Below are 24,408 nucleotides of genomic sequence, written 5' to 3' on the forward strand. Positions count from 1 at the left end.
AAGGAACATGAGTCGGGAATCGTCTGTGTGCAGAATGTCACCGGCCAGAGTGGGCAGTGCCTCTTCTTCAGCAGGTCCTGTTCCCACCCTGGCAAGGAGCCTCTGAGGGAGAAAGAGTAACTTCATTTCTATGCGTCTTCAGTCCTTGCTGCTTGTGGTGGTGTTGCAGAAAATATTGACAAGGGCTTCTGCTAGGGGAAGGACACTCCGGATCTATAGAGAGATCTGGCTTGCTTGCTGCATAGATCAGCAAGCATCTAACTTCTTTAATTTAATTGAACATTGGCTCTGTTTCTCTTTCGAACATAAGAGGTAAATTACTGCTTGGGTCCCCGGCTGTGTTTTTTTGTGTGTGAATGGTATGTCTTCAGTTGTCCAAATATTCACAGAGAACTTCTTCATATTTTGTAGATGTTTTCAGGCCTTCAGGTTAAAACAAACAAACAAAAACTCTCTGTATCCTAGCCAGTATTTAAAATACTGAAAAAAAGGCTGGCTTTTTTTACCAGTGACTTTTTTTAGTCATTTGAAGGTCAGCTATGTTCTCGTGGTTCACTGATAATGAGTTCAGAATTCATTTTTACGTGGAACAAATACGGAAATGATGTGGTTTGCTATTGCTGTTAGCTGTAGGTACTTCTGTAGTAACATCAGCAGTATTGAGGTTTTCATAAAAGGACAGAGGCATTTTGACATACTTATTTTGCTGATGTTATGTTCATAGAAATGGGTTAACTTAAAAATGGGACCAGAAATGTTGTTTGTATAATACTAGACTTCTGCTCTTTCTGTCCATCATTGTGCACTTGCTGCTTTTGATCTTTCTTTTAACTATCTTATAAATAGAAATTTTATTTATACTTTGAGACAACCTGCAGGATGTTTCGCTGAACTCCCTTATGCAACGTTTCTTTGCAGCCTGAGATTTCTTAATGCCTCTGCCAACAAACTGGAAATGCTTCCTCCAGCCACGCTTTCTGAAGAGACCCATAGCATCTTACAGGAGTTGTATCTGACCAATAACAACCTCACAGATAAATGTGTACCCTTGCTAACAGGCCATCCACACCTCAAAATCCTGCACATGGCCTACAATCGCCTACAGAGCTTCCCTGCAAGGTAAGTAACTGGTGTTACTGCCACTGGCCCACCAGTGGGCAACGTGAGATATTTTCACACTGAGAGCTAAGTTGCCCAGAAATCTGGCGGCGCAGGTTGTATTTTGAATGTAGGGATACTGCAGTGGGTGGATGCATCTGCTCTGCCCTGTTGCACATTGCTAACCCCCCCCTGCGTTGCACAGTGTTTGTTGGTGCCTTCTGATTGCACTTGGAATTCTTTTCAAATTGATGAATTCAGCATGGCTGCAGTATGCTTCTGAAGTCAGTCAAGGAGATCTGTTTTTTCCCAGTTTGGTCACTTTGCTCAAACCTGATGGGCTTCTCCTTGCAGGAGATTTGTAAGCATAACAATCTGAAAATGTCCTTTGGCAGTGGACAAAGCAACACTAGGAAAAAAATCCTCTCGCTCCCGAAGGAGATTCTCCCTTGGCAGCAATTTAGATGAACTACTGTACTTTCAATTCACTCTGGTTTAATCAGAAATCTTTCAAGTGTAAGATGTGCTGTAAAGCTGATGGGGTACAACCTTGGAAAGGAGATGCCAATAAATAAAGGAAGAGACATCTCTGTCCTTGTGGGATGTTCTGAGCAACTGGGCTTCCGTGGCAAGGAGAGATGGAGAGGGAGGGAGGTGAATAAGGCAGTGGGGCTGAGCAGGATGCCAGAAGGTGGAGGGGAAAATCTGGGATGAAGTGGAAAGCTAGGGTTGGAAGGAAGGAGGAAAAAGTGAAAGCGAGCTGGTAAGCAGAAAGAATGTAAGCAAAATAAGTCACTTTGAAAGTAGAATTAACAAAAATTGGCAGAAGCAGCACAGATCTTGGTTCCACAGCTGTCAGCATCTGATGGGAGGAGAGGTGGCAGGCACTGCTGTGAACAAGGGCCAGAGTCTGCCATTGTATTTTCTTAAAATCATGAAAACGACTGCTCTTATCACCATTTCAAAATGAAACATGTATGCATATTAACAGCAAAATTCTCAAACTCTTGTAGTAAAATGGCCAAGCTGGAAGAGTTGGAGGAAATTGATATTAGTGGGAACAAACTGAAAGCCATTCCAACAACCATCATGAACTGTAGGCGCATGCACACTGTCATTGCTCATTCCAACTGCATCGAAGTCTTCCCAGAAGTCATGCAGCTTTCTGAAATAAAGGTAAGACATGAATGTGCTGTGAAAGACGCAAAGTAGTGCATGCTTTACCAATTCTGTTCTCCCCTCAGGTCAGTCATTGCTGCAGGACGGTATATTCTCAAAAATCGTGGGCACTGATAGCTGCTTTTTTGCCTGAGGTCGTGTGTAAAGCACTCACCCCTGTGCTGCCTCGTAGGGGAAGGGAGGAAGGCCCTCAAAATCTGATTTTACACTCACCTTCACCACATCCCATTTTCTTTGCCAAATAAGTGTTAATTGTCTTCCTGTGGCAGTCTCTTATGATACGACTTAAACATTTGCCAAGAGCTATACACAATTAACTCTTGCTGCCTCGGCGGTTGGTTAATTCTGTAGGAATGGACTTTGTTTTCAGCACATGTTTAAAAACTGCTGAAGCTGCAAAATAGGATAGGCCTTGGGGACAGAGATAAATTCCAGGAGCGCAGGATTTGAGCAGTTAGGCAAGCTACTTCAGTTTTCCTAATTGCAGTCATATTTTGCACAACTGGAGGAACGCTTAATCCACCTCGGGTGTGTTACCAGAAATAATTCTGGGCTGTTCCTGACAGTTCTTTTTTGTGAGACACGATCTTTGCTTGACCATGCCGAGAGCAATACTGCTTACCTTCTGTACGTCAAGTTTGTGTCCCTCCTGGCCACAACGCAGAATATTTCTGATTGCATGCCATTTCCACTGCTTGGAGCTGGGAGATGGTTAACTCATAGCGTACGAATCTTGCGGTAGGATCGAAAAAAAATCTATCTTTCATTCCCTGAGTTTGAGAACTGATTACCTATTCACGGGATCAAAGCAACTTGTGTGTCCTTCGCACACTCTGCAGAGTCAAAAGGCTAAGTTCCCAGACTGGTCTCTGTGCTGCAGTGTCTGGGGTCATGCAGAGCAGCAGGAGGAATACTTTTTTTGGACAGTGAGTACACGTAAAGATGAGCTTTGTGGTTCAGGCCAGGAAATCTCAAACAAACTTGTGGCTTTTTGAATACTCCTCCCTCTTCGGAACAATGGCCAGAGGAAACTGAGGGCCATTTAGAATCGATTAGAAGTAAAGCTTTTCTTCTTAGAGGAAGAATTGGGGTGGGGGAGTGAGGCTCTGCACAGTAAACATTTCTTTAAAAAATGAGGGCATTTTTAACCAAAAAAAGGAGGATAATGTAAACATGTGGTAAGGAATAACCATCTTTTTCTCCTTTTCGTTCTCACATCTTGGGGATAGCTGAATGTTTTTAAGAAGTAGCAGTATTCAGAGTGTCTGCTACAAAGCTTAGCAGAAAAATGTTCATGGAAGACCTGGTGTTTTACTCTTCCTAAGTTATTTAGTTCCTACAGTTATTTAGTTCTTTCTAGCAAAAGAAAGAGGCATGGATGTCACTAACTGTTTTGCAACTAGAGAAATAGTGTGCATGCCTTCACCAGAGAGTGTAGTGCTCCAGGACTCCACCTTTGTGGATAGAAAATGCCTCGTCAGTACCCACGTCTGTTTGGACTTAGGTGAAATTTAGGAGTTCGTACCGCTGCCAGATGCCTGTGCTATAGCCTTGGTGGGCACAGGGCTGCTTCCGGCCTCTTGGCGATTTCTCTGGGTCAGGGCTTGGAGCTTGTGCAGCCCGGCTGTATCCATTACTAAGCATGACTGGAGATCCTCTTTGGATGTTAAAAACCATTCAAAATGTGCCAAGGCAAGGTAAGAAGCTGGAGCTTGAGTTAGGGGTTTGGTAGTTTGGTGAAGAAGCTTGCTTGTAGCGAAGCACAGAGTTGCATAGTCTCATGTTAATGATTGTCATACTTAATCATTAATCTTAATTGAGGTGGCATTCATATACTCTAAACTTCTTAGTAAACTGTTACCTGAGGTAATAGCTGCTGTGCTTTGTATTTAATTAGCCTGAGAGGCTGACACATTACATTTTCTGAGTCAGCAGTACTGGAACAGTTATGATGTTGTCTGAAATAATTTCAGGGGGAAAGCTAATATAAGAGATGATGCTTTTGTACTTAGAGTAACTTCAGGATTTCCAAACACAAGGTCATTTTAGTGATACAGTTCTCTAAGCTGATTTTATTTACGCACTACTGTTAAGGTTACAGAAGTTCTGTGGTGTTCTGTGCATTAAAAAGCCCAGCAGATATCCCTGAGATAACTTGATAAAACATTTTTATTTTTTTCCCTAAAATTGAATTTTGAAGAGGCTACCATTTTGTGTACCTTCTTGTGTGTTAAAAGATTATTGAGGGTACGAAGTGAACCAGGAAGATCTGGCAGCAATAGCATCTCAAGGCTGAAGCTCTCAGTGTTTGATAGTTTCTCTCCTGTTAGGTGAGTTTCGTTATGCCCACCTCCAGTCTCAGCTGGAGATAGCTCAAGCCTCTGTCAGCTACGGCCAGGACAGTTGCAACGCCATAAATGCAGTGTGAGCAAGTGCTGAATATTAAATTATGGCCAGCACCTGGTCTGTGTCCTGTGTGCAGTTGCATTTGTTCTTCTGGTGCTGCCCGGGTGGGGCTAGCCAGCTTACATTAAAATGACGCACAAGGAAATCAGGACCGGTTAGGAAATAGGTTTTCCTGCTTGCCTGGGGAGTAGAATAAGGACTAAATTTAACATAGATATGCAGAAAGTCCCTGCTAACCTATTCTTCAAGCAGCACAAATGAAATCTGAGAAACCCTGATCTGATGAATAAACTATTCCCTGGTACCAAGGGATCTGCTTTAGACTGTTGCTGCCTTCAGCACATTGGGCATCTCCTGAGATCAATGAGATGATTTCACTGTTTTTGGTGCTCCTTATTCCAGTGTTCCAACAAATTTGCAGTGGCACTGGGGTGTTGAACCCAGCAAGACCTGCTGCTAGCTTCGTTAATCTGAGAAGTAATTACTGCCTCTCTGGAAGCAGCAAGGAGTAGTGCAGGAGAAAAACAACTCGCTGGCATAAGTCTTCTGTTAAGCTGTCTACTGTTTAGTTTGTATGATGGATTTAAATTCTGATTTCTTTATCAGGCTTAGGTAATGTCAGCAGTTTGTTCTTCCTAGATAATGGGGCCTCCGTAGCAGACAACTTCGGGGTTCAAGATGCGGTCATTATCTGCTTTGCATATATCTAATCAAGCATTAGATTTCTCTTTTCCAAATTTTACCAGGTTATCTTATGTCTTCCTCCAGCTCAGGACCCGTTATCTTTGAGTATACATAGAAAAATGAAAGTCTCTTGCTTGTATCAATGGAAATCACGTATTGGTCAAAGCATGCAGCCAAAAAAGTTGTTCTCCCTTCCTCAACCTACCCTAAGGCTGAAAATAAGGAACTCCTTTGTGAAGGGTGTGGATATTTCTTCTGTCCTCAGTTAAATATCAAGTGGCGCATGCTCTTATGCTCTTTTTTTTTTTTTTTTTTTTTTTACCGTTTTTGGTATGTGATACACCTGTGGTCCTCTAATAGGGTTTGAAGAGTTGGTTCTGTTCTAAAATGCCGTGGTTTTGTGTACTGACTTTCGTCCGGATATGCAGCTTTAACTATGTTTGGCTTGGGATTTTGTCACTCTAGGGCACTCTAGCTAATTTGTGCTTAGCTGGAGGGTAGCCAGCATGTTTTTCTGCTGGTTCCATTTCGCATTTTTTTCTGAAATACTTCAGCTTTAGTTTTTTTTTTTTTTTTTTTACTTATTTTAATTCAGATTTAAATATGAATCCTTCTAAGATGATACAGATCAAAACCATGTTGAAGACTGCTCTGATATTTCTTTCCTTTTCCTCCTTCTAGTCCTCCCCGCCCTATGCATTCATAAGTGCTTATTTTTGATACCCCTCAGTAAGCATCAAATTCCTGAGTGTGTTCATACTTACGGTGTTTATATGGACTTCAGAGGAGGGACTGCTGTGATAGTGTCTTAGAATCCCTAGCCTCATTTTTTCTGTTTCCTTTATCTGTTAAAAAGCTGGCAACTGTTTTCATTAGTAACTTTTTTCCTTTAATACTTATTTGTTAATGAAAATAGTGACCATCTTTCTGTCTGCAAAGAGCAGACAAACCTTTCTGGTTTTGCAGCATGATTACACCTGGCTAGAAATGGAAATGGGATGAACATATTTCTAGGTGTCCCAGACATCTGTGAAGAAGGCTTAATGCCAATGAAGAACCACTTACTTAAATGAGTAATTTTAGGTCTTGGCTGCAGGCTCCCTTATTCATGAAACGTGCATTGCTGCATTTAATCACAGTTTGATCTTAATGACATCTGAATTCTCTTGCTTATTTAGTTGCTTTCTTTTTGCAGTGCGTGGATCTAAGCTGCAACGAGCTGAGTGAAATCACATTGCCTGAAAACCTGCCTCCAAAACTGCAAGAGCTGGACCTGACTGGAAATCCCAGATTAGCCTTGGATCACAAAACCCTGGAGCTGCTGAAGTAAGTTAACTTACAGAGTAGAGGGGCTGCAGAATGACTCCCATCATTAATATGTGACAATATACACAAGTGTCATTTTCCTTAAGACATGTGACTCCTTGTTGACAGTGGATCAAACAATAAGACTGTGTAGTTCAGAAATTAATACTCAGCCTCATTAAGAGCATGACTAACCTACTTCAGTGCGGTTGCTTTCAGCTGTGACTCCTGAAGGGGTCTGTTGGGCCAGTCTGTTGAGATGCCAATAGCTGCTTATTAAGTGTTTTTCTTATGTTCATCTGTGAAATTTTTGTTACGTTCATCTGTGAATTTCATTCACTGTGATCCTTGTTACCTCTTCACATAACATTTTTTGTTATCAATCAAACCTCTCTGCTTTTGTCCTTTTTTTTTTTTTTTGCTTATTAAAACCTGTCCTGAAGGCTTGCATCTCCCACTCTGCTTGCAGCAAAGCCAGTTACCTAGCTTTGAGATGCTCTGTTTCCTTCCTGTGTGCCTGTTTGTTTCCTGCTCTATGGCTCAAGTGCCATCCATAACTGAAATGCACCAAGCGTCTTCTGCTGCCTCCTGTAGTGTCTTGTGATATTGCTGCAGTAAAACAGATAATCTGTGGATAGTGGTGCTGCCTTAAGCCTTTCTTGTTTCCTGGAGAGAACTGCACCAGCTCTGAGTTTCATTCTGAGTCCCTTTGATGCTTAAATACGGAATGATTCCAAGAAGGGCTGACAGCCTTCGAAGGGCTGAGCAGTTGCTTCATGTGGTTTGCTTTTAAATGGTTAAGATCCAGCACTGAAGTATTAAATCTCATCTGTTGTGACAGCAAGGGAATCTTGGCATGAGTTTGCTTTTAGCTTGAATCAATGGATATTATAAAATTTAAATGGAAATGTGAATAATGAGTTTTTACAGATAAAAAGCAAGAGTCTGTTTCACAGCATACGAGGAGGAAAAAAAAATCAAGAGGGGTGTTCGTCTTTTTTAAGAGCTGCTGATTGTGTGTAGGAAACCTTCCTGAAGAAGCAGTGTGTAATGCTGCTCTGATTTGTAGCATGTCTTATATATATAAAATGAAAACTGAGTGGCACCTGAGCTTAAAGTGAAAAAAGATCAGCTTTTCATGTGTATGACGAGCAGACAAGGCAGGCAAACTAATCTCTTGCCCATTCAATATTCAGGCTTCATGCCTCATAGCAGTATTGTACAAATTTAAGTCCTAAGTAGTAGAAGAATAGTGTGGCCCAGTGGCATGCTGTATTTGCATTGACATTTCACAGAAAACTTTCTTCTTATACATGGTGTTGTTGTTTTGTTTTTTTTTAAATAATTTACTCACATGATTTCAGGTCTATTGTCCTCCTTGTAAATGCTCTTTAGCTGTGTTCAGACATATCAGGTGTCCTTCAGGACTTCTTAGTGGTTGTCTCTACTGATACACTACAGTGACTTCCACAGTGTGCTGCCACAACTGACTGTGAGGAAGGAGATGCTCCTTACATTTCCTTTTGTGGCAGGCACAAAAATACTTGTGCACTTGGTGCTTTTTATATCTTCCTCCTGCGTGTGAAAGGCAGCTCTCCATCTGTGCCCTGGCAGGATTTAAGCAGGTAGTAGGTTAATATGTAGCCTCTGTTCTGCTGAGAAGAGTCCTGTCATGCATGCTTGCTTTTTTTCATATCTGTGGAGGTCTTAAGGGAGGCTTGCATGCTGACGAGGATGTTGCCAAGTGATTTATAGGGTGTAAGAATTTCGGTAGCAATTATAATGAGAAAAGGAAAATCTGGGGTTGCTAGCTACTGTGATTTTTTTAGGAAAGAGCATCTGGTTCCATTATAACATCATAAATGAGGAGGAAAGTAACCCATGCAGTACGGAAGCCCTAGCCCATCTTCCTTGTATAGGATGTACTGCTGGATATCGTGTTTCTGGGTGCTTGGTCTAGTAGTGTAACTGTACCACTGAGGAAGCTGAAGGCGATCTGTTGAGGTAGCTTTATTCACTGCTGGGAAGTGTTGAGACATCTCCGGGTCCTTGACCTGCCCAGGAACAAGGGGTCAGTCAACCCAGTTAAAAAAGAAACAGAAAAAACCCTTTTGATCCAAGTTCCTTTGCCCTGGAGGATAAACGCCTTGTACAAGAAGCCTGTGAAGAAAGTGTCTTTGCTTGTGTATGCAGGATTTTGCATGACAAATTTAAAACCTCTGCTACTTGAGAACAGATCCAGGTTTCCAGTTTGATTCAAACTTCTTTTGTAATGCTCTTGGTGAGGTGTCGTCTTTATATTTGTCTCACAGAGGGCTGCAAATCCAAGGGCTTGAAACACCAACGGTTCCAGCATGATTTATGTAATTTGTTTGCTTGTAATGTGCCCTCGCTGATGTACGTCTTGACTATTAGCATGAAAAGAAATCAGTCTGGATGTGACAGTTCTTCAGGTTGTCTGAGGAAAGCTGTGAAATGCGGAAAAGACTTGATGGTGTGTTCAGGTCAGGTGGGGGGGGTTGCACAGAGGAAAAATGAATCCTTGGAGTGAGCAGTTAGACCTTTCTGCCTGTGTCCTTTTATGATTCATTCGGTTCATGAAAGGTTTGGGTGCCTTTGAAGTTCCTGCAGCGTGTGGGGAGCTTGCTTTCACTGCCTTTGGAAGAGAGCAGAGGGGAGCGCAGGGGAGGTCATCATAGCCCTGCTCTGGCAGGGAGAGAAGAGAAGCACATAAACAGATAGGGTTGGTCCCTTTTTAAGTCTTTGCTGTGCCGTGTGAGATATTTGAAATTCAGCCTAAAGGCTATGTTGGTAGTAAATTGGAGGGTAGAGGATCAAGGGCCTCGGCAAAAACTGGACTGCAAAATTGCAGAAGGGCCGTGCTGGCTGCCTGGACTGCAGGCCTGCTCTTGCAAGTCCGAGCAGCCCCAGGATAGAGCTGGTGTCTGACTCGTGGGCATTTGCTTGGAAGTCTGTTACTACATGTTGCTGTTTCTGAAGACTTTTTTTTTTTTTAATTTGGTGTGGCTCATGCAGTAGGTTTCATTTGAGTATAAAGAAAAGAGCCCAGAGACTTATTCCTAACATGGGTGGGAGGGAGATGTTAGAAAATCACTCCCCATACCGGCTTCCATCAAGTCAGTGACAAATTTGCCTTGTATTCCCCCTGGGCCAGGGTGGAAATAAATAGCTCAGGGGTGAGGGAAGGGAGAAGAAAAGCTGGGTAAGCAAAAGAGTGCAGCTGACACCCTCATAGAGGCTGTTATTTATTGCTTTTTTGTTCTTTGTGTACAGGCACATAAAAGTAAACCACTTTGGGTGTCCTGCTTTTGAATGTGTTGCTAAAGAACTGGAAGGAATTAAAAAGCCTCTCTCTTTTCTATCTTTACGTTTTATGCTGGATCATGTCCGTGCGTTAATCCCATGCACCTTTCCCTTTTCGTTTCTCCTTACAGCAATATCCGTTGTTTCAAGATCGACCAGCCCTCGGCTGGTGATGCTTCAGGAGCTCCAGCAGTGTGGAGTCATGGTTACACAGAAGCATCAGGAGTTAAGAACAAGTAAGACCTGGCGTTGGTTTCATTATACAAGCATCCTAGCAATCCTAGCAGCAGAGTGCGCCTCTCTGCTGATACAAAGAAACCCTTTTTTTTTTTTTTTTTTTTTTTTCAGTCAAAGTTTGGGGAGGTTTTGGGCCTCACAAAGGCAGAGGCCATGCCATGACTCTATATTTGTATACTGGGCCCCTGCCTGGCTCTCAACTTTTTTCTTTGTTAGGAATGTTGCTAAGATACAAGTGTAACCGACACATTTTGTCTGTGCGAGCCTCCAGTGCTTGCAAAAGATCCGAGTGTTTAAAAGCATTTTCCTCTTTGCAAAGCTTCTTTATCTTCAGCTAAAGGATGTTTACCAAGCAAAGCGGAGATACTAAAGGAAGAGGCAGAATGGCCAAAACTCTGAATATTCATAGTATGTGGAGCTTCTGTGACTAAGGCAGCACTTGACAAATAATGTACCCAGAGTCTGCTAGTCTCTGTGCTGCTGGCAAAGTGATGAATCTTTCTTTGTTCCCTAAATACCTCTTCAGAAATCCTCGGCTACCTAGGTTTCCCTAGCAAGTGCCAGCAAACTTTTGCCTACTGTTAAGTAATTTAACTCAACTTTGGTCATCAGCACGTTCAATCGTAACGACGGCTCTTGGAGGGGCAAGTGCCCCTCAGCTGCTGTTGTTCTGGGCATACTTTTCACCCCTAAGCTTGTTCCCCTTTCTCTACAAATAGATTTGTTCACACACTGAAAAAGGAGGAAGATTCCTTAGGGCTTGGCTTGAACTTCCAGCACAATTCTTTCCACGTTTTACACTGCTTGGTGGGCCTGACTCCTCTCCACAGCTCAGAAAGCATTTTTGAAGACCTTTGAACAGAGTTGGTTAAAACTGGCTCTCAGACCAGGCTGCACCTCTTGTTTTTCCTCAATAATATGAGAAATCAGTACTGGATAACAATCTTGATGTTCTCCTGCTTGTCTTTACCAGGCTGTGCGTGGCAGCGCTCTCGGCCAATAACTTCTGTGACAACAGGGAGGCGCTTTATGGCGTGTTCGACGGTGACCGCAATGTGGAGGTGCCCTATCTCCTGCAGTGCACCATGAGTGACATCTTGGCAGAAGAGCTACAGAAGACAAAAAATGAAGAGGAATACATGATCAACACCTTCATCGTTATGCAGAGGTGAGTCTTGGATCTGAAGCAAATTTTTTAACCTCGTGTATGCTTCCTGGGCAGTCTGCTTTCAGGTTGGGCACTTGCTCTTTTCTTGCTTTAAAAATGGGAGTGGAGGGGGCAAGCCTTGGTATCTGGCAATTGTCTATTCTTTTATTGCTTGCTTTGTGAAAATTGCCCTCTGTTGCTTTCAGCTGTGAGAAGAAAAATCCCAATCCTTTCCCACCTATCTAAACAGCTAACAAAAAAAGCGTCCTCAAAATCACTGAATGTTTTTGTCTGAGTGGTTTCACTCTTATCTGGTATCTTCTTTAAGTCTTATGACTCAGAATTTGCAGTAGCCAAGACAGCAGTTTGAATTTCTTGATCATCTTCTAAACTTCCCTTATTACTCTTCCCTGCAAAGCCTGGGCTGATCCTTGCTGTTTTTTTCTGTACCGATTCAGGTTATTTAAGGCCACGCAAATATTTAAAACTATATTTTCTGGCTTCCTGAAAAATGTCTGTTTCATGTCATTCCTTTGACCTTAGAATATTATTTGTGCAAGACTCATCCAAAGAGATTGTGATACAATAGCTGTAAGTGTAATAGCAGCTATGTGTGGTGGTTTGGAGATCTGGGTGTACGCGTGCTGTTCTTGACAGAACAAGAAATTGTGCCTGGGGAGACACTGAGTGAGGAAGGAGTATGAAGGGAAGTGAACGAAAGCGAACAGAGGTCAGGGAAACGAAGGAGAAAGCAAATAAGCAGCTCAGAGATGAAGGAAATAGATCAAGTTGAAAGTAGGATCACGAGTCGTTCAATGGCTGCAGCTTTGGAAAGGAAAATATTCCAACTCTGATACTGGGAAAGAGAAGCATTGGGATGGTATTGAACCTTACACACACAAGAGGAAATAAAAAGCCTATTTCTCATAATTACTTAGTGCCTTGGTTAGACTAGTAGCTGAGAAGAAGGTTGCCATATACTTAAAATCATCAAAAATGATATAAATTTACATATCTAAAGTACTGACTGTTTGGCTGGTTTTTACTACTTGTGGACTTTCACAGGAATGTGGTATTCCTGGGAAAAAAACACACTGCATTTAAAGGGGAGTGGGAGGGGAGTTTCAAGTCAAAATAAGCTAATCACTCCCTTAGAGAAACAGAAATAATACTCATTCTACTTGCATGTAACCCTTCCTTGAGGAATTACTACAGATACTGTGTGACATTCTTGAAGTGCCTTTAAAAAATAGAAAAGCATATTGAAGCCTTGGTACAAGTTGAGTTGTGCATTATTTCCACACCGTTTTGAATGAAAACTTGTTGCAAGCTATACCTAGCCTTAATGTAAATTTTAGTAGCCCCTGTAATCAGCTTTCTGATTGCTCTAGTCCGTAATTACTGTAGGAAGAGGCCCTGATAAACAAGAAACTGGGAATGACAGAATTTTCTTCACAGTCCCATTTCAAGTTAAACAAATAAAACAAATAGTATCAAAATAAGTGTACATTCTAATGACAAGATTCTGAGAACTTTAGTTTCATCCATTTTTTTGCTTTTGTTTTTGCTGTGACCCCTGCTAAAACACCAAACTTAAATATTTCAAAGAACCTGTTTTACATGATAAATGAAAAGTCTGCCGCCCTTTAGTGGAATTAACAGCTACTGTGGGTTTTTTTGGTCATTGATACTTTAAAAGCATTATTCTGAAGGCATCACAAAACAATAAACCTCCAACGTCTATTTTTGCTCAAAACTGGAATTTCTATAGTTAAAATTACTGTTCGGAATAGTAAAAATATTTAGCTTCAGGAGCCAAAGCTCTGTCTGGATAATATGACCCCCTTTTTAAGCCCTACCTGTACTCACTTAATAGCCTTCAATACTTCTCTAACCCTCTTTGCTTCCCTCCAGCTGACCTTTAAATCAGACTCCTTGAAGACGTAGAGAAAGAGCGCTGACTGTGTGACTCGTACAAGTGCAGAGATTTTTCTTTCTAAAATTGAGTAGATTTGAGTATCTGCATCTTGCTGTAAATAGCGCACTGCCTGAGAGTTGTACGTGATTACTCTGCAGCGTTGCTATCGTGTTGCAGCCTTCAGTGAAGACGTTTGTTTCTGTCCCAGTGATCCGGCAGAGTCAATGCCCCGAGTGCTTGCAGTTGCAGAACAGCAGTTGTTTCTCCTTAGTACCCATAACACTTGTTTTTCAATTAAAGAACAATCCTTGTTTTGTTTAAATTCCAGGAAACTTGGAACAGCTGGACAAAAACTTGGAGGCTCTGCTGTTCTTTGCCATATAAAACACGATCCCATGGACCCTGGCGGATGCTTCACGTTAACCTCAGCAAATGTGGGGAAGTGCCAAACAGTTCTCTGCCGGAATGGGAAACCTCTGTCTTTGTCCAGGTGTTACGCGATGAGTTGTGAAGAAGAGCTGAAGAGGATTAAGCAGCATAAGGCCATTATCACAGAGGTTAGAGAACTCAGACGTTGATGTGAAAGGAGGACTGCTGCAAGCTGCAGCTTCCTTTGAGGACATTTGCATGGTGGTATATGAAATTACACATCTGTATTAGAAACCTCTAAGAGGTGCTGTTACCAGCATGGGTTCCAGAGTAGCACTTTTCCTTTCAAGGTGATTCATATCATGCAATCAACTTGTTTTTCCGTCCCATTACCAAGCTAGATTTCAGTTAGCTTCAGAGCCTGAGCAGCTGTGAGCGTGCTGTGGTGAAACAGGAAAGCTGAGGCCCTCCTCCTGTTGTGGGGAGTAACTGCTGTGTTGGCGCTGTCATGAAGAGCCCCTCCAATCCAGAAAGATGAGGGCTGAGCACTCTCAGTGCTGTCCTTCCCCTGGGAGACTTCTTAATCCTGGCAGGATGACTTTGCTGTCTGAGCTCCTGTGTTCTCAGAACTGTCCTCTGGCAGACCGCTCTTGAAGAGAGCAGTTGCCCCGAAGGAAAACCCGTCCTATGCTCAGCTGAAGGGCCACGAGAGAGGAGGAAGCTATTTGCTCCCTTCCTACAAGCTTAAAGCCACTGCTGTCAGCTGTGCTTTGCCTCGTGTGACACATGCATAGGAGCAGATAAATATTGTATCCCCTTAATGGGGGAGGAAAGGGCAGAATGCTCACTGCTCTACACCCATGAGGAGGTTTGTCTGCGTGTAATAAATCGTGTGCCTATTAATCTTGCCAGGAGAAGGTGGTGATTGGAATCTCAAATGTGACAAGCTAGAAGGGAGTCACTCCAACATGGTGTGCATCACTGAGGCACGCTCGTTATGTTCTGCAAAGGAAGAGGGAAATTTCTGCACAGACTCTTAAGATGACTCACTGATTTCATGCATGTTGATGGCTTATCACTTCTGTCAGGCTCCTAATGGGGAAGTTAACAAGCCGACAAGGTTTTTTTTTCTTTTGAGTGGTTTTAAAGGGGAAGCTTTTTTTACTCTTGGTTTGCTTTTCTGTGGTTTTGCGTTTTTTTTCTTTTATTTTTTTTTTCTGTATAATAACCACTGCTGTCATCAGCTGGACCAAATGAGCATAAATCCTCACCTTTGTTGTTGGTCTCCAGCACACAATTAGTAGGCTGCAGCTATCCCCAGCAGGCTGACAGATAACCAGACCTGCTGTTTCAGATGCTTGCTCTGCTTATTCTGGCAGCTCAGAATCTAACCAGGACAGGAGCCTGGGATTTGGATGTGCAGGGGATTTACTTCTCAAATATGCCCATTTTTACTGGTGTTTTCCCTTCAGATATTACTCCTCCTCCCCTTGGAAATGTCATATCTAAGTGGAAGCATAGTAAGTAATTGGGGCATGTAAAGCATTTCACTACAGTGCAGCTGACTGAGAAATGCAGACTTGCTCTCTGCTGCATTTGACTTGCATGCTTCATTTAAAGCCTTTTTTTTTTTTTTTAAATGAACTTTTGTTTCCAGAGTGATGAGCCAAGATGAAACCTACAATTGTTGCAGCTGCAAGAGAAGAGTCATAACTGCATGACCTGCCCCTATATCAAATGGGGCTGCGTGTGACTTTGCCCTGTATCAAGCCAGATATCGTGGGTGGAGGAGGGATAAGTCTGACTCATGGGTAAAACATTAGTCCAGTTGGCTCCCACAGCTGCAGAAGCAGAATAGATGCTTCTTTGTTGCAGGCTTCTGCTTTGTTGGTCTGGATAGGTGATGCTGATGACAAATCAGTAGGGTGTAGGAGGCTCAGTGCAAGACTGGAAACCAGCCATTGCCGTGTTCTAATCCCAGCTCTGTCACTGTCTTACAAGCCACCTCTTTTCCATTTTCTTACCTGTAAATGGCTGTGTTTGGGGGTACTGCAGAACAGACACTGGTAAAACACACAGAGGAGATGTGAGTGCCACGTGTCTTTGTCTGCCTTGTTTTCAGTTTTGCTTCCTCTCTCGTTTCAGGATGGCAAAGTGAATGGTGTGACGGATTCAACAAGAATCCTGGGGTACACCTTCCTCCACCCGAGCGTCGTGCCGCGTCCTCACGTCCAGTCCATCACCTTAACTCCGCAAGATGAGTTCTTCATCCTGGGGAGCAAGGGGCTGTGGGACAGCCTCTCGATGGATGAGGCAGTGGAAGCGGTCAGAAACGTGCCTGATGCGCTGGCAGCTGCGAAGAAGCTTTGCACTTTGGCCCAGAGTTACGGCTGCAACGACAGCATCAGCGCCGTTGTGGTGCAGCTCAACGTGACGGAGGACAGCTTCTGCTGCTGCGAGCTTAATGGGGTGCCGCCCCCCAGCCCCGGCATCTTCCCCCAGTCCGTCAACGTGGTCATCAAGGACAGGCCGGCGGATGCTCTCGGGATGCCGTCCTCAAGCAGCGGCATGGCCTCCGAGATCAGCAGTGAGATCTCCACCTCTGAGATGAGCAGCGAGGTGGGGTCCACGGCCTCCGACGAGCCTCCGCAGGTAGCCATGAACGAGAACAGCCCGGCCTACCCCGGGGAGCAGCGCTGCATGCTGCACCCCGTCTGCCTCTCCAACTCCTTCCAGCGGCAGCTCTCCAGCGCCACTTTCTCCAGCGCCTTCTCCGACAACGGCCTTGACAGCGACGACGAGGAGCCCATCGAGGGGGTGTTCACCAACGGCAGCCGCGTGGAGGTGGAGGTGGACATCCACTGCAGCCGAGCGAAGGAGAAGCAGCTCCTCCAAGTGCCTGTGGAAGCCAGCGACGAAGGTATCGTCATCAGTGCCAACGAGGATGAGCCCGGCCTTCCCAGGAAAGCTGAGTATTCTGCCACAGGCACGATAGGGCGCCGGCGGGGCAACGGCTCTGTGGCGCCGCAGGAGAGGAGCCATAACTTGATCGAAGTCGCAACGGATGCACCTCTCAGAAAAACAGGGGGGTACTTTGCTGCTCCGGCACAGCCCGATCCGGATGACCAGTTCATCATCCCCCCAGAGCTCGAAGAAGAGGTCAAGGAGATCATGAAACAGCACCAGGAGCAGCAGCAGCAGCAGCAACAGCAGCAGCAGCAGCGGCAGTATCAGATGGACCACCTGGCAGACTATTACGATACACCACTATGACCCACTCTACTGCTCGCAGTTCAACTAACAAACAAGGAGACTTGAGTGCGGGACCCAGTGGGCTCACGCTACAGCAGGGGTTTTCCTTCTCCTTTTCCTTTATACACTTCCTCTTCCGTATCCTGCCACTACAGATAACTGCGGCTTTTCAGTTTTCTTAGGTTTAATATTCATGGACTTTTCTTCTAGAGACGCTTTACCAGTAAAGTTTAAAATAGTTAATATTCCCTTAACATATCAAGTGTAAAAACAAAAAAACAAAAACAAAAAATAATAAAAATAATAAAAAGGTTTAATATATTGCTGAGAAACAGATGATGATGTAATATTTTTTAAAATGGCTTGTTTGTTTTGTTTGAAAAGCAGGGCAGTAGCCAGTGCTAAATGATTTAAGTAATATTGTAATACTGTATTTCTTTGAGAGAAAAGGCTTTTTTTGGTCTTGAAAATGATAGACATTTGTAGAATATGGAGACTAACTCCTAGGAGTTGCTTTACTCTTTCAGGTGACTTAAGTCACTGAGACTCACTAATTTTCTCTGAGAGAACAGTTGATTGGGAAACTACTGTAAATAGCTCAGTGTTGTATAGTGATGCTTACATGTTTTGTAGCCTTGGCATTAAGGACACAACCTGAAAAACTGACCTTTTTCTTAAGCAACTCTTTGGGCCATGGTCATTAAACATAATGGACTGAGTGACTGCGTACAAGTTAGCTAGAGTTTAGGTGGTATAGGCCATTGAAAGAAACCCACTTTTTCCTCTGGTCTCTTTCTTTCCTTACTTTTGCAGACATGTTTTATTTGTGTTCCTTATTGCTGCCACAACCAGCATGATTGTATAGAGCTCATTTGCTGTAGAACATTTACATACCAAGAGTTATATTAAAGCCGAATGCACAAATGAACATGTCATAATTTTTGTTATAATAAATATGAAATTTACAAACAGCGTCTGCTTTTGTCTGACTAGCAGCTTTCAAACAGCTTGCTGTGGTTCATCAGCATGCTGCAGTCTGCTTAAACTGCAAAGTGTTAAAACTTTTTCAACTTGGTGTGCATTTTTACAGTAACTGCAGAAGCTCACGTGTACTCCTAGAATTTTTAGTAAGCAGTTCACCCAACAGTTGCTCCAAATATCAAATGCTCTTTAAAAGATGCTAAACACCGAGGAATTAACATACTTTTTTTCTTTCTTGGTATGAATTCAGCACTATTGATTTGCCCTTCACCGTGGTATTGACAATGCCAGAAGATTGAAGAGGAGCGGTGCTCTGACTCCGCCACTGGGACCGAGTGGCTGAGGGTAGAAATGATGAGGGGATGATGTGGGCTAACAAAAGGGAGGAGGAAAACATTGGGTTTGGACAGAAGAGGAAAAAGGTAAAGAGAAGGTGGAAAAGTGAACTCAAAGCTACCTACATAAACTAAGACGTGGTTGAACATGTTAAATGAACATGAGCTTGATGGCAGCTTGACTTTGGTAGCAGAAGGGTGTGTTTCGCTCCTTCCTCTGGGAAGGGACCCACACCCTTTCTCAGTATTGCCTCCAACCAATTGCTTCATTTTCCTTGTCGGTCTCTAAAAAGCTGAATTAGTGCCTGATTACCACAGTGTCCTGTTCCTTCATAACATTTGGTCTGTATTTTGGGGGCGGGCTATGGTAACAGGCAGTTGTCCTTACTCTGTTCCAGGATGCAACAGCCAAGTCAGAGCAGGATTGTCATTGATAGGAGGTGCTGAGATTCTTCTGAAACAATAACAGCAGAGGAACAAACACAAAAATAGATGGTTTGATACTTACAGTACTGCCTACTATAGAGCTATAGAAGATTGTATTGTAATTTGAGCTTCAAAATACCTTCTTAAAAACTCATTAAATAACAGAGAAAAAAAAGTTATATTTGCAAGTGACTCAGGTGTTCTTTAGTAACAGTTTCTGTATTTCTAATTTTATTGAATGATTCCTTTTTCCTTGGTGTCCATGGAAAGTGCTTTTTTCGGTCTTTTCAGTTGTTTTTTAGACTGAAGGTGATAATTAGCATGGACACCACCGTGGCCTAGGCAAGTGATTACAAGTTTAGGGTTTCCTGAGCAAGCTGGAAATTTTTCTGTGTAGTACCCTGCTAGTAGAGGAGTAATCTTGCTGCAGCTGTGTCTTAATTCATACTAACATGCCTCCTGTACACTGAATTTGTGGTGCTTATGGGGCATCATGTCACGTGAGCTAAAGTTTGTCCCCTTGCAGAGAAATTACTGAGATTTCTCACTCCCTGCTGTACCCCTACCTTGTTTGAAGAAGAATAATATGCACATGGACAGGCTTCATAAAGAATTTTGTTCCCCCTCCTGGACTCTCCATAGCGTACTGAACTGGATCAGTAGGTTGACTGGCTGGGAGCGTCTTTAGAAAGGTTAGCATTTATTTTTAAACCAAGGGTAAAGGTTATTTTGTTCTGGCTTTAAACTGGGACTTGGAAAGCAAGGTACAGTTTTTGCAACTCGTGACTTTTCTGGACATCTCCGTCCTTTCACAAAGGGCGTTAGCATGCTCTTATTTCGTGAGGACTGAAGCTAAAGTCATTGACTTCATTTTGGTGCATTACTATCAAACATGAGTTTATGATTAAGTGCATGGTATATTTTACACAATTTTGCCCAACCAGGAACTATCTGACTCAAAAAGACGTGGATTTGTTCGCAGAATTTGGCAGCTGTAGCAGGGGCAAAGGTTGGGGACTAAAAGGAAAGGAAAGCTTTCAACTGAAGAAAAAAAAAGAAAAGAGCCACCCTACCTTTATAATCCAACCTTTCATGTCCTTTGAAACTTGCTGATAGCCATATCTGCGACTAGCAGAAATGCATGAACAGGAGGAGGTAGATAGCTGGTGGCAGAAAATGAACGCATTTACATTGTTTCCTGGAAGATAACTTCAAATAGGAAGCTAGGATGGGATTGAGGAGTAACTCAGCTGCTTGAATGCAAGCCTTTTTGGTGGCATAAAAGCTTTTTTTTACCTTGCTTTCTGCCATAGTGCTCTTACATAATGCATTTTGCTGTGCATGAGCAACCCATTGGTATTCTGCTTGTGCATTCAGAGCATGGCACAACCTCCTCATTGGTAACCAGTGCTGTAGTGTTGCTGCCTTCCTGTGGCTTATTGCTTTTAGAATGAGCCAAATATCCGTGTAGCTCATCTCCCTCATTACCAGGATGCTGTCACGGTGCTGCTGCAATGCCCCATAAGCTACCTTTTGAGCATTTCCTTCCTAATGATCTCAGCCTGATCGCTAGCTGTCGTGCTTTCAGCTCATACACAATTCTCTAGCAAACTGTATGTATGTATTTTCTGAGGTATAACTTTCACTTCGGAAGCCTGTCCAGGTGGGGGGTAAGTGTTATTGGAGCATCACATCCACCTTTGGAAGTTATTTCTAAGAAGCTCCCTGGCAATCAGCTGTCCCTTGGTTATATTTAAGTCGTTAGCCTCTCTTGTGTTGAGAGGCACATTCCCTGAGTCACTTAATTTAGCCCCACCGAGGCAATAAGCCAAGACGAAGCAAAATCTGGGTTCCGACATTAATAAGATAACACTGGAGAACAGCAACATCCACCCATCCCTGTAAGAGGGAGTCTTTCCCGGTGCAGTTACAGAGAAGCACACACACAGTGTCCCTTCGTCACCCTGTGCTTCTCTGCCTGCATCTCAGCACTACTCATGGATGGTGGCTTTTGGGTTCGGCCTTGCAAGTCCAGCTTGAAAATGCTCACTTGTGTAGGTTGGTTGGAGTAACTTGGTGACCAGCTTACAGATGAGGGAATGAATTATTTCTAGCAGAGCAAAGGGAGTAAAGGAGTAAACAAAACAGTAACTTCAGCCTAGTCAGCCTGATTTGCCTGCAGTCGATGAAGAGATGAGCTTTTCTAAGAGGAGCAGGCCCTCAAGTCTTAAGCTGAGCAGGTCTGAGCTCTGCTCTGCAGTTATGTCTCTCAGAGCTTTGGCTAGAGGGAGAGCTGCACGGCCAGAAGTTGGCCAAAAAAATTAAATAAAATCTTTTGCTGGCAGCTGCAACCAGGACTTCAAAGTGTCTGTTAAATGTCTGCGTTTATGCTTTCCTTGGTTAACCTGCATTGCTCTCCTGCCTCATTAATTGAATTGACTTGCTTCAGGGCCAATTTATTGCAGTATTGCCGGATTAACTGATTTGTTTCTCACTGATTTAGTTGCTACCTGCATGCTGGCGCATGCTTGCAGTGAGGATCCTGTGGGGTGCTGCCTGAACCCGCCTTCCTCTGGTTTGCCCGCGCTCTGGTGGAGGTTGAGCTGTGTCCCATGCTGATGGTGCAAATGTCCAAATGCCCTTCCTAACAAGACTGATGCTTCTATGGAAAGGTAAAAGTTAAAATTCATCTGCTGCCTGAGGGCAAGTAAAACCGTCATAGCCATTTCAATCAAAAGGTGGGGGGAAAATAGCCTAAATATTATTTCAATTAACAGCAGCCCCAGGTCAGAATTGGTATACTGCTTATCTAGGGCTTCAGTGGGGAAAACAGGTTTAGATAATTGATCCCTCCCTTTCTCCAGTCTTTTGTTTGTGCTTCCCCTCCTGTTGAGTTCAACAGTTCATCCTTTGCACCTTCCTTTCTCAATCTGAAACGCTGAGATTCACCTTCTGTTGACTCAGATACCTCCTCCTACCTCTTCTGCATTTATCTCCTGGTCAGCTAAGCCTGGCCCCTAGGTTATGACTGAGGCAGTACCTGAATGGAGAGGACACCATTCTTTCTTCTTCTGTATTACCATAACACTGGGAGCTTGAGGGAGATGATTACAAAAGCTGGTCAGGAACCTGATGGCACCGCAGTGGTGAGGAAGCTGTTGTGTGGTAAATGGGATGAGACGGAGACCTGGTGGGTGCCAGGCAGGGCTCCCCAGCAGGGAGACCTGAGAGAAGATGGGGGTGGTGAGGCAGTCGCCCAGAGGAGCTGTGGGTGCCCCATCCCTGGAGGTGCTCAAGGCCAGGCTGGATGGGGCTTTGGGCAACCTGGGCTGGTGGGAGGTGTCCCTGCCCATGGCAGGGGGGTTGGAACTGGGTGATCTTCAAGCTCCCTTCGAACCCAAACTATTCTGTGATCCTGTGAGCCCCTGAGGCTTTCTGCTGTAGGGGAACCGGAGAGCATGGCTGCCTGCACCTCGAGCTATGGGGTGTGGTTGAAGTCGGCAGTGTTGGGGCCTAGGCTGGGGCCTAGCGCCCGCCATTGCTGCCCCCTTCCCCTGTGGTGTCTCGGTCCCTGTGCCATGGAGCTTGTCGGGACATGGTGCCCTGAGCACAGCGAGCCCTTCTCCTCTCCTGTCAGACTGAGCACAGCTGCACGGGGAGACATCCGCGCGTTGTAACAGCGAAGCTGTCAGTATTGACTCACGGAGCAGATGGAGCTGCTGCGCTAATTAAATATATGCTGTGGAGTGCTTTAAAATTAGGACACGGAACCACGGAGGAAGCAGAAGTGTGCAAGTCAGTGACTTGTGAGATGTTTTCTCATTGTAATCCCTACAAAGGAGAGAAAGGGAAAAAAGTTTCAGTCAGTGCTTATCTTGATCCTGGAAAACGTGAACACAGAAATATAATGGGGTGCTCTGCATTGAAAGCTGGATGGTGAGGGAGAAAAATGCTGTCTCTTCTCAGAGATGAAAACAAATGGATGCTCATGCCCCAGGGGCTGAAACTCTCCTCCTGAATGCAAGCAAAGGTCTCTGAAACACAGGGTTCAGAGCCCTGCTGACACCTCTCCTCTAGTAGAGTCATATAATGAAGGGTAAAGGGATCATCCCATGGCCTCATGGTGGCCAAAGTTTGACCATGAGACCACTCAGAGTTAACTCGGGTATCAACAACGTCTTTCCATGAGACTCTTGTTCTTTCAAGGCACTACAAATGAAGTAAGAATAGGGAATAAAGAGACAGAAGTTCAGCCCTACTGTTTCCCTCTCCTGGAGATCTGTGGCCTGTCCCTTTATGAACCAGAAATGTGGTCTCCTTGTGAAGAGGGTAAGAAATGGCTGTCAGGCCTCTCTTTTTTTTTTTTTTTTTTTTTGATTGGAGACCAAACCTTTGCGTTTGGGGTAGAAAAACCCGTACTGCTGTTGCCTTTTGTTACTTGAAAACTGCACGGGCTCCCCCTTGCGTTACCACAGGCCAGGAAAATGATGGCCACAGCCTCCTCTTTCACCAACCCAAGTGAAATTCGTCATCTTGCACACACCATCCAGGAAAAAAAAATAAAAAAAAATAAAAAAAAAAATTGAAATCATTGTCTTTGTTGTCTTTGGGTTAATAAATTGCCTGATCTTGACCACCAGGGCTGATCCGCAACGGTGTAAGAAGCTGAATCTAATTCAAGTTGCCAAGGACACGGGGCCGTCTCGTGGGTGAGCTATTTCTGTGCTCTGAAGGAAGGAAAAACACCCTTTCAGCTGTGCACCCCTATGGTGACTGCACATGGCAGCTAATTCTCCATCACCAGCTCTTCTACTGTCACGTGGCTGCCATCGCTCTGTGCTGAGAATCCTGCCCCAAAATATTTAGGGTTGGGAAGTCGCTGTGATGGGTCCTTTGCATTTGCAGATAAGGGCTGCTGCGGTGTGGGCGAGGAGTGGTGTGGGTGGGTAGATGATAGATTTAGGCACAGCTTTGTACTATAAATCTGGGTACAGTGGGAAGCCTATGAATAATGTATATGCAACGCACACGGTGTCTTCACAGCTAATGAAATTCCAATTTTCAATAAACAGCTAGGCAATGGAAGCTCTTAAATTGTTTCCTCCTGCACTTCAGCTGTCCATATTTAGAGACGGTATGGGACAGCCAAAAATTCAAGGTTTTCATATATGCATAATTGTCTGAACAACTCTGCTATACAGTTTCTCTTGCAATATTGAAAATAATATACCCAAACCATAACTGAGTTTTTCAAAGCCTGTTTAAACCATATGGTCCTTTCCTGGGTGTACCTGTCTCCTGAGCCTCTTTACATTCTGTTGAAAGACTAATTACCTGTAATATGGCATTTCTCTCACTTAAGCTTTTCCACATGTCCTGTGAGTTTCACAAAGTCCAGTAGCAGGTGCGGGCCTGGGTGCAAACGGCGTGGCTGGAAATCAATAGCCCATTTGTAGCAACGAAGGGCATCCTGCGACTTGCCAGTTCTGCACTGTCACACGCCAAAACCAATCACATCAAACACACTGATGATCCGCAGACCTTGCACGGAGCCTGATGTTTTATTTATGACGGGTGATGGCGAGCATCTGTGACACTTTTATGCTGTGCTGGCATTAAGCTGCTGTAATGTACCGAATGCCACCTTTTCTGGGAGGTGGATGCTGTGAAAGAGGTAAGTAATGATGGGTGTCAGGGCTGTCATAAACGATGCGGCTGTAGTCCCATTTAATAACTTATCGAGGCCT

The 24,408-nt window shown here is 43.9% G+C and overlaps 1 protein-coding gene across 1 annotated transcript in view; it reads left to right on the top strand.

Moving 5' to 3' along the window:
- Positions 1-17,888, top strand: part of PHLPP1 (PH domain and leucine rich repeat protein phosphatase 1) — a 128,454-nt gene extending 110,566 nt beyond the window's left edge. Inside the window, exons 11-17 of the mRNA XM_068670903.1 lie at positions 919-1,119; positions 2,112-2,274; positions 6,563-6,693; positions 10,128-10,232; positions 11,207-11,401; positions 13,627-13,855; positions 15,813-17,888. Of these exons, the coding sequence (XP_068527004.1) occupies positions 919-1,119; positions 2,112-2,274; positions 6,563-6,693; positions 10,128-10,232; positions 11,207-11,401; positions 13,627-13,855; positions 15,813-16,940 (2,152 nt within the window). The 3' untranslated portion in view covers positions 16,941-17,888. The remainder of the gene's footprint in view (positions 1-918; positions 1,120-2,111; positions 2,275-6,562; positions 6,694-10,127; positions 10,233-11,206; positions 11,402-13,626; positions 13,856-15,812) is intronic.
- The last annotated feature ends 6,520 nt before the right edge of the window (positions 17,889-24,408 follow it).

Source organism: Anas acuta, chromosome 2, assembly GCF_963932015.1.
Source record: "Anas acuta chromosome 2, bAnaAcu1.1, whole genome shotgun sequence".
NCBI classification, from domain to species: Eukaryota; Metazoa; Chordata; class Aves; order Anseriformes; family Anatidae; genus Anas; species Anas acuta.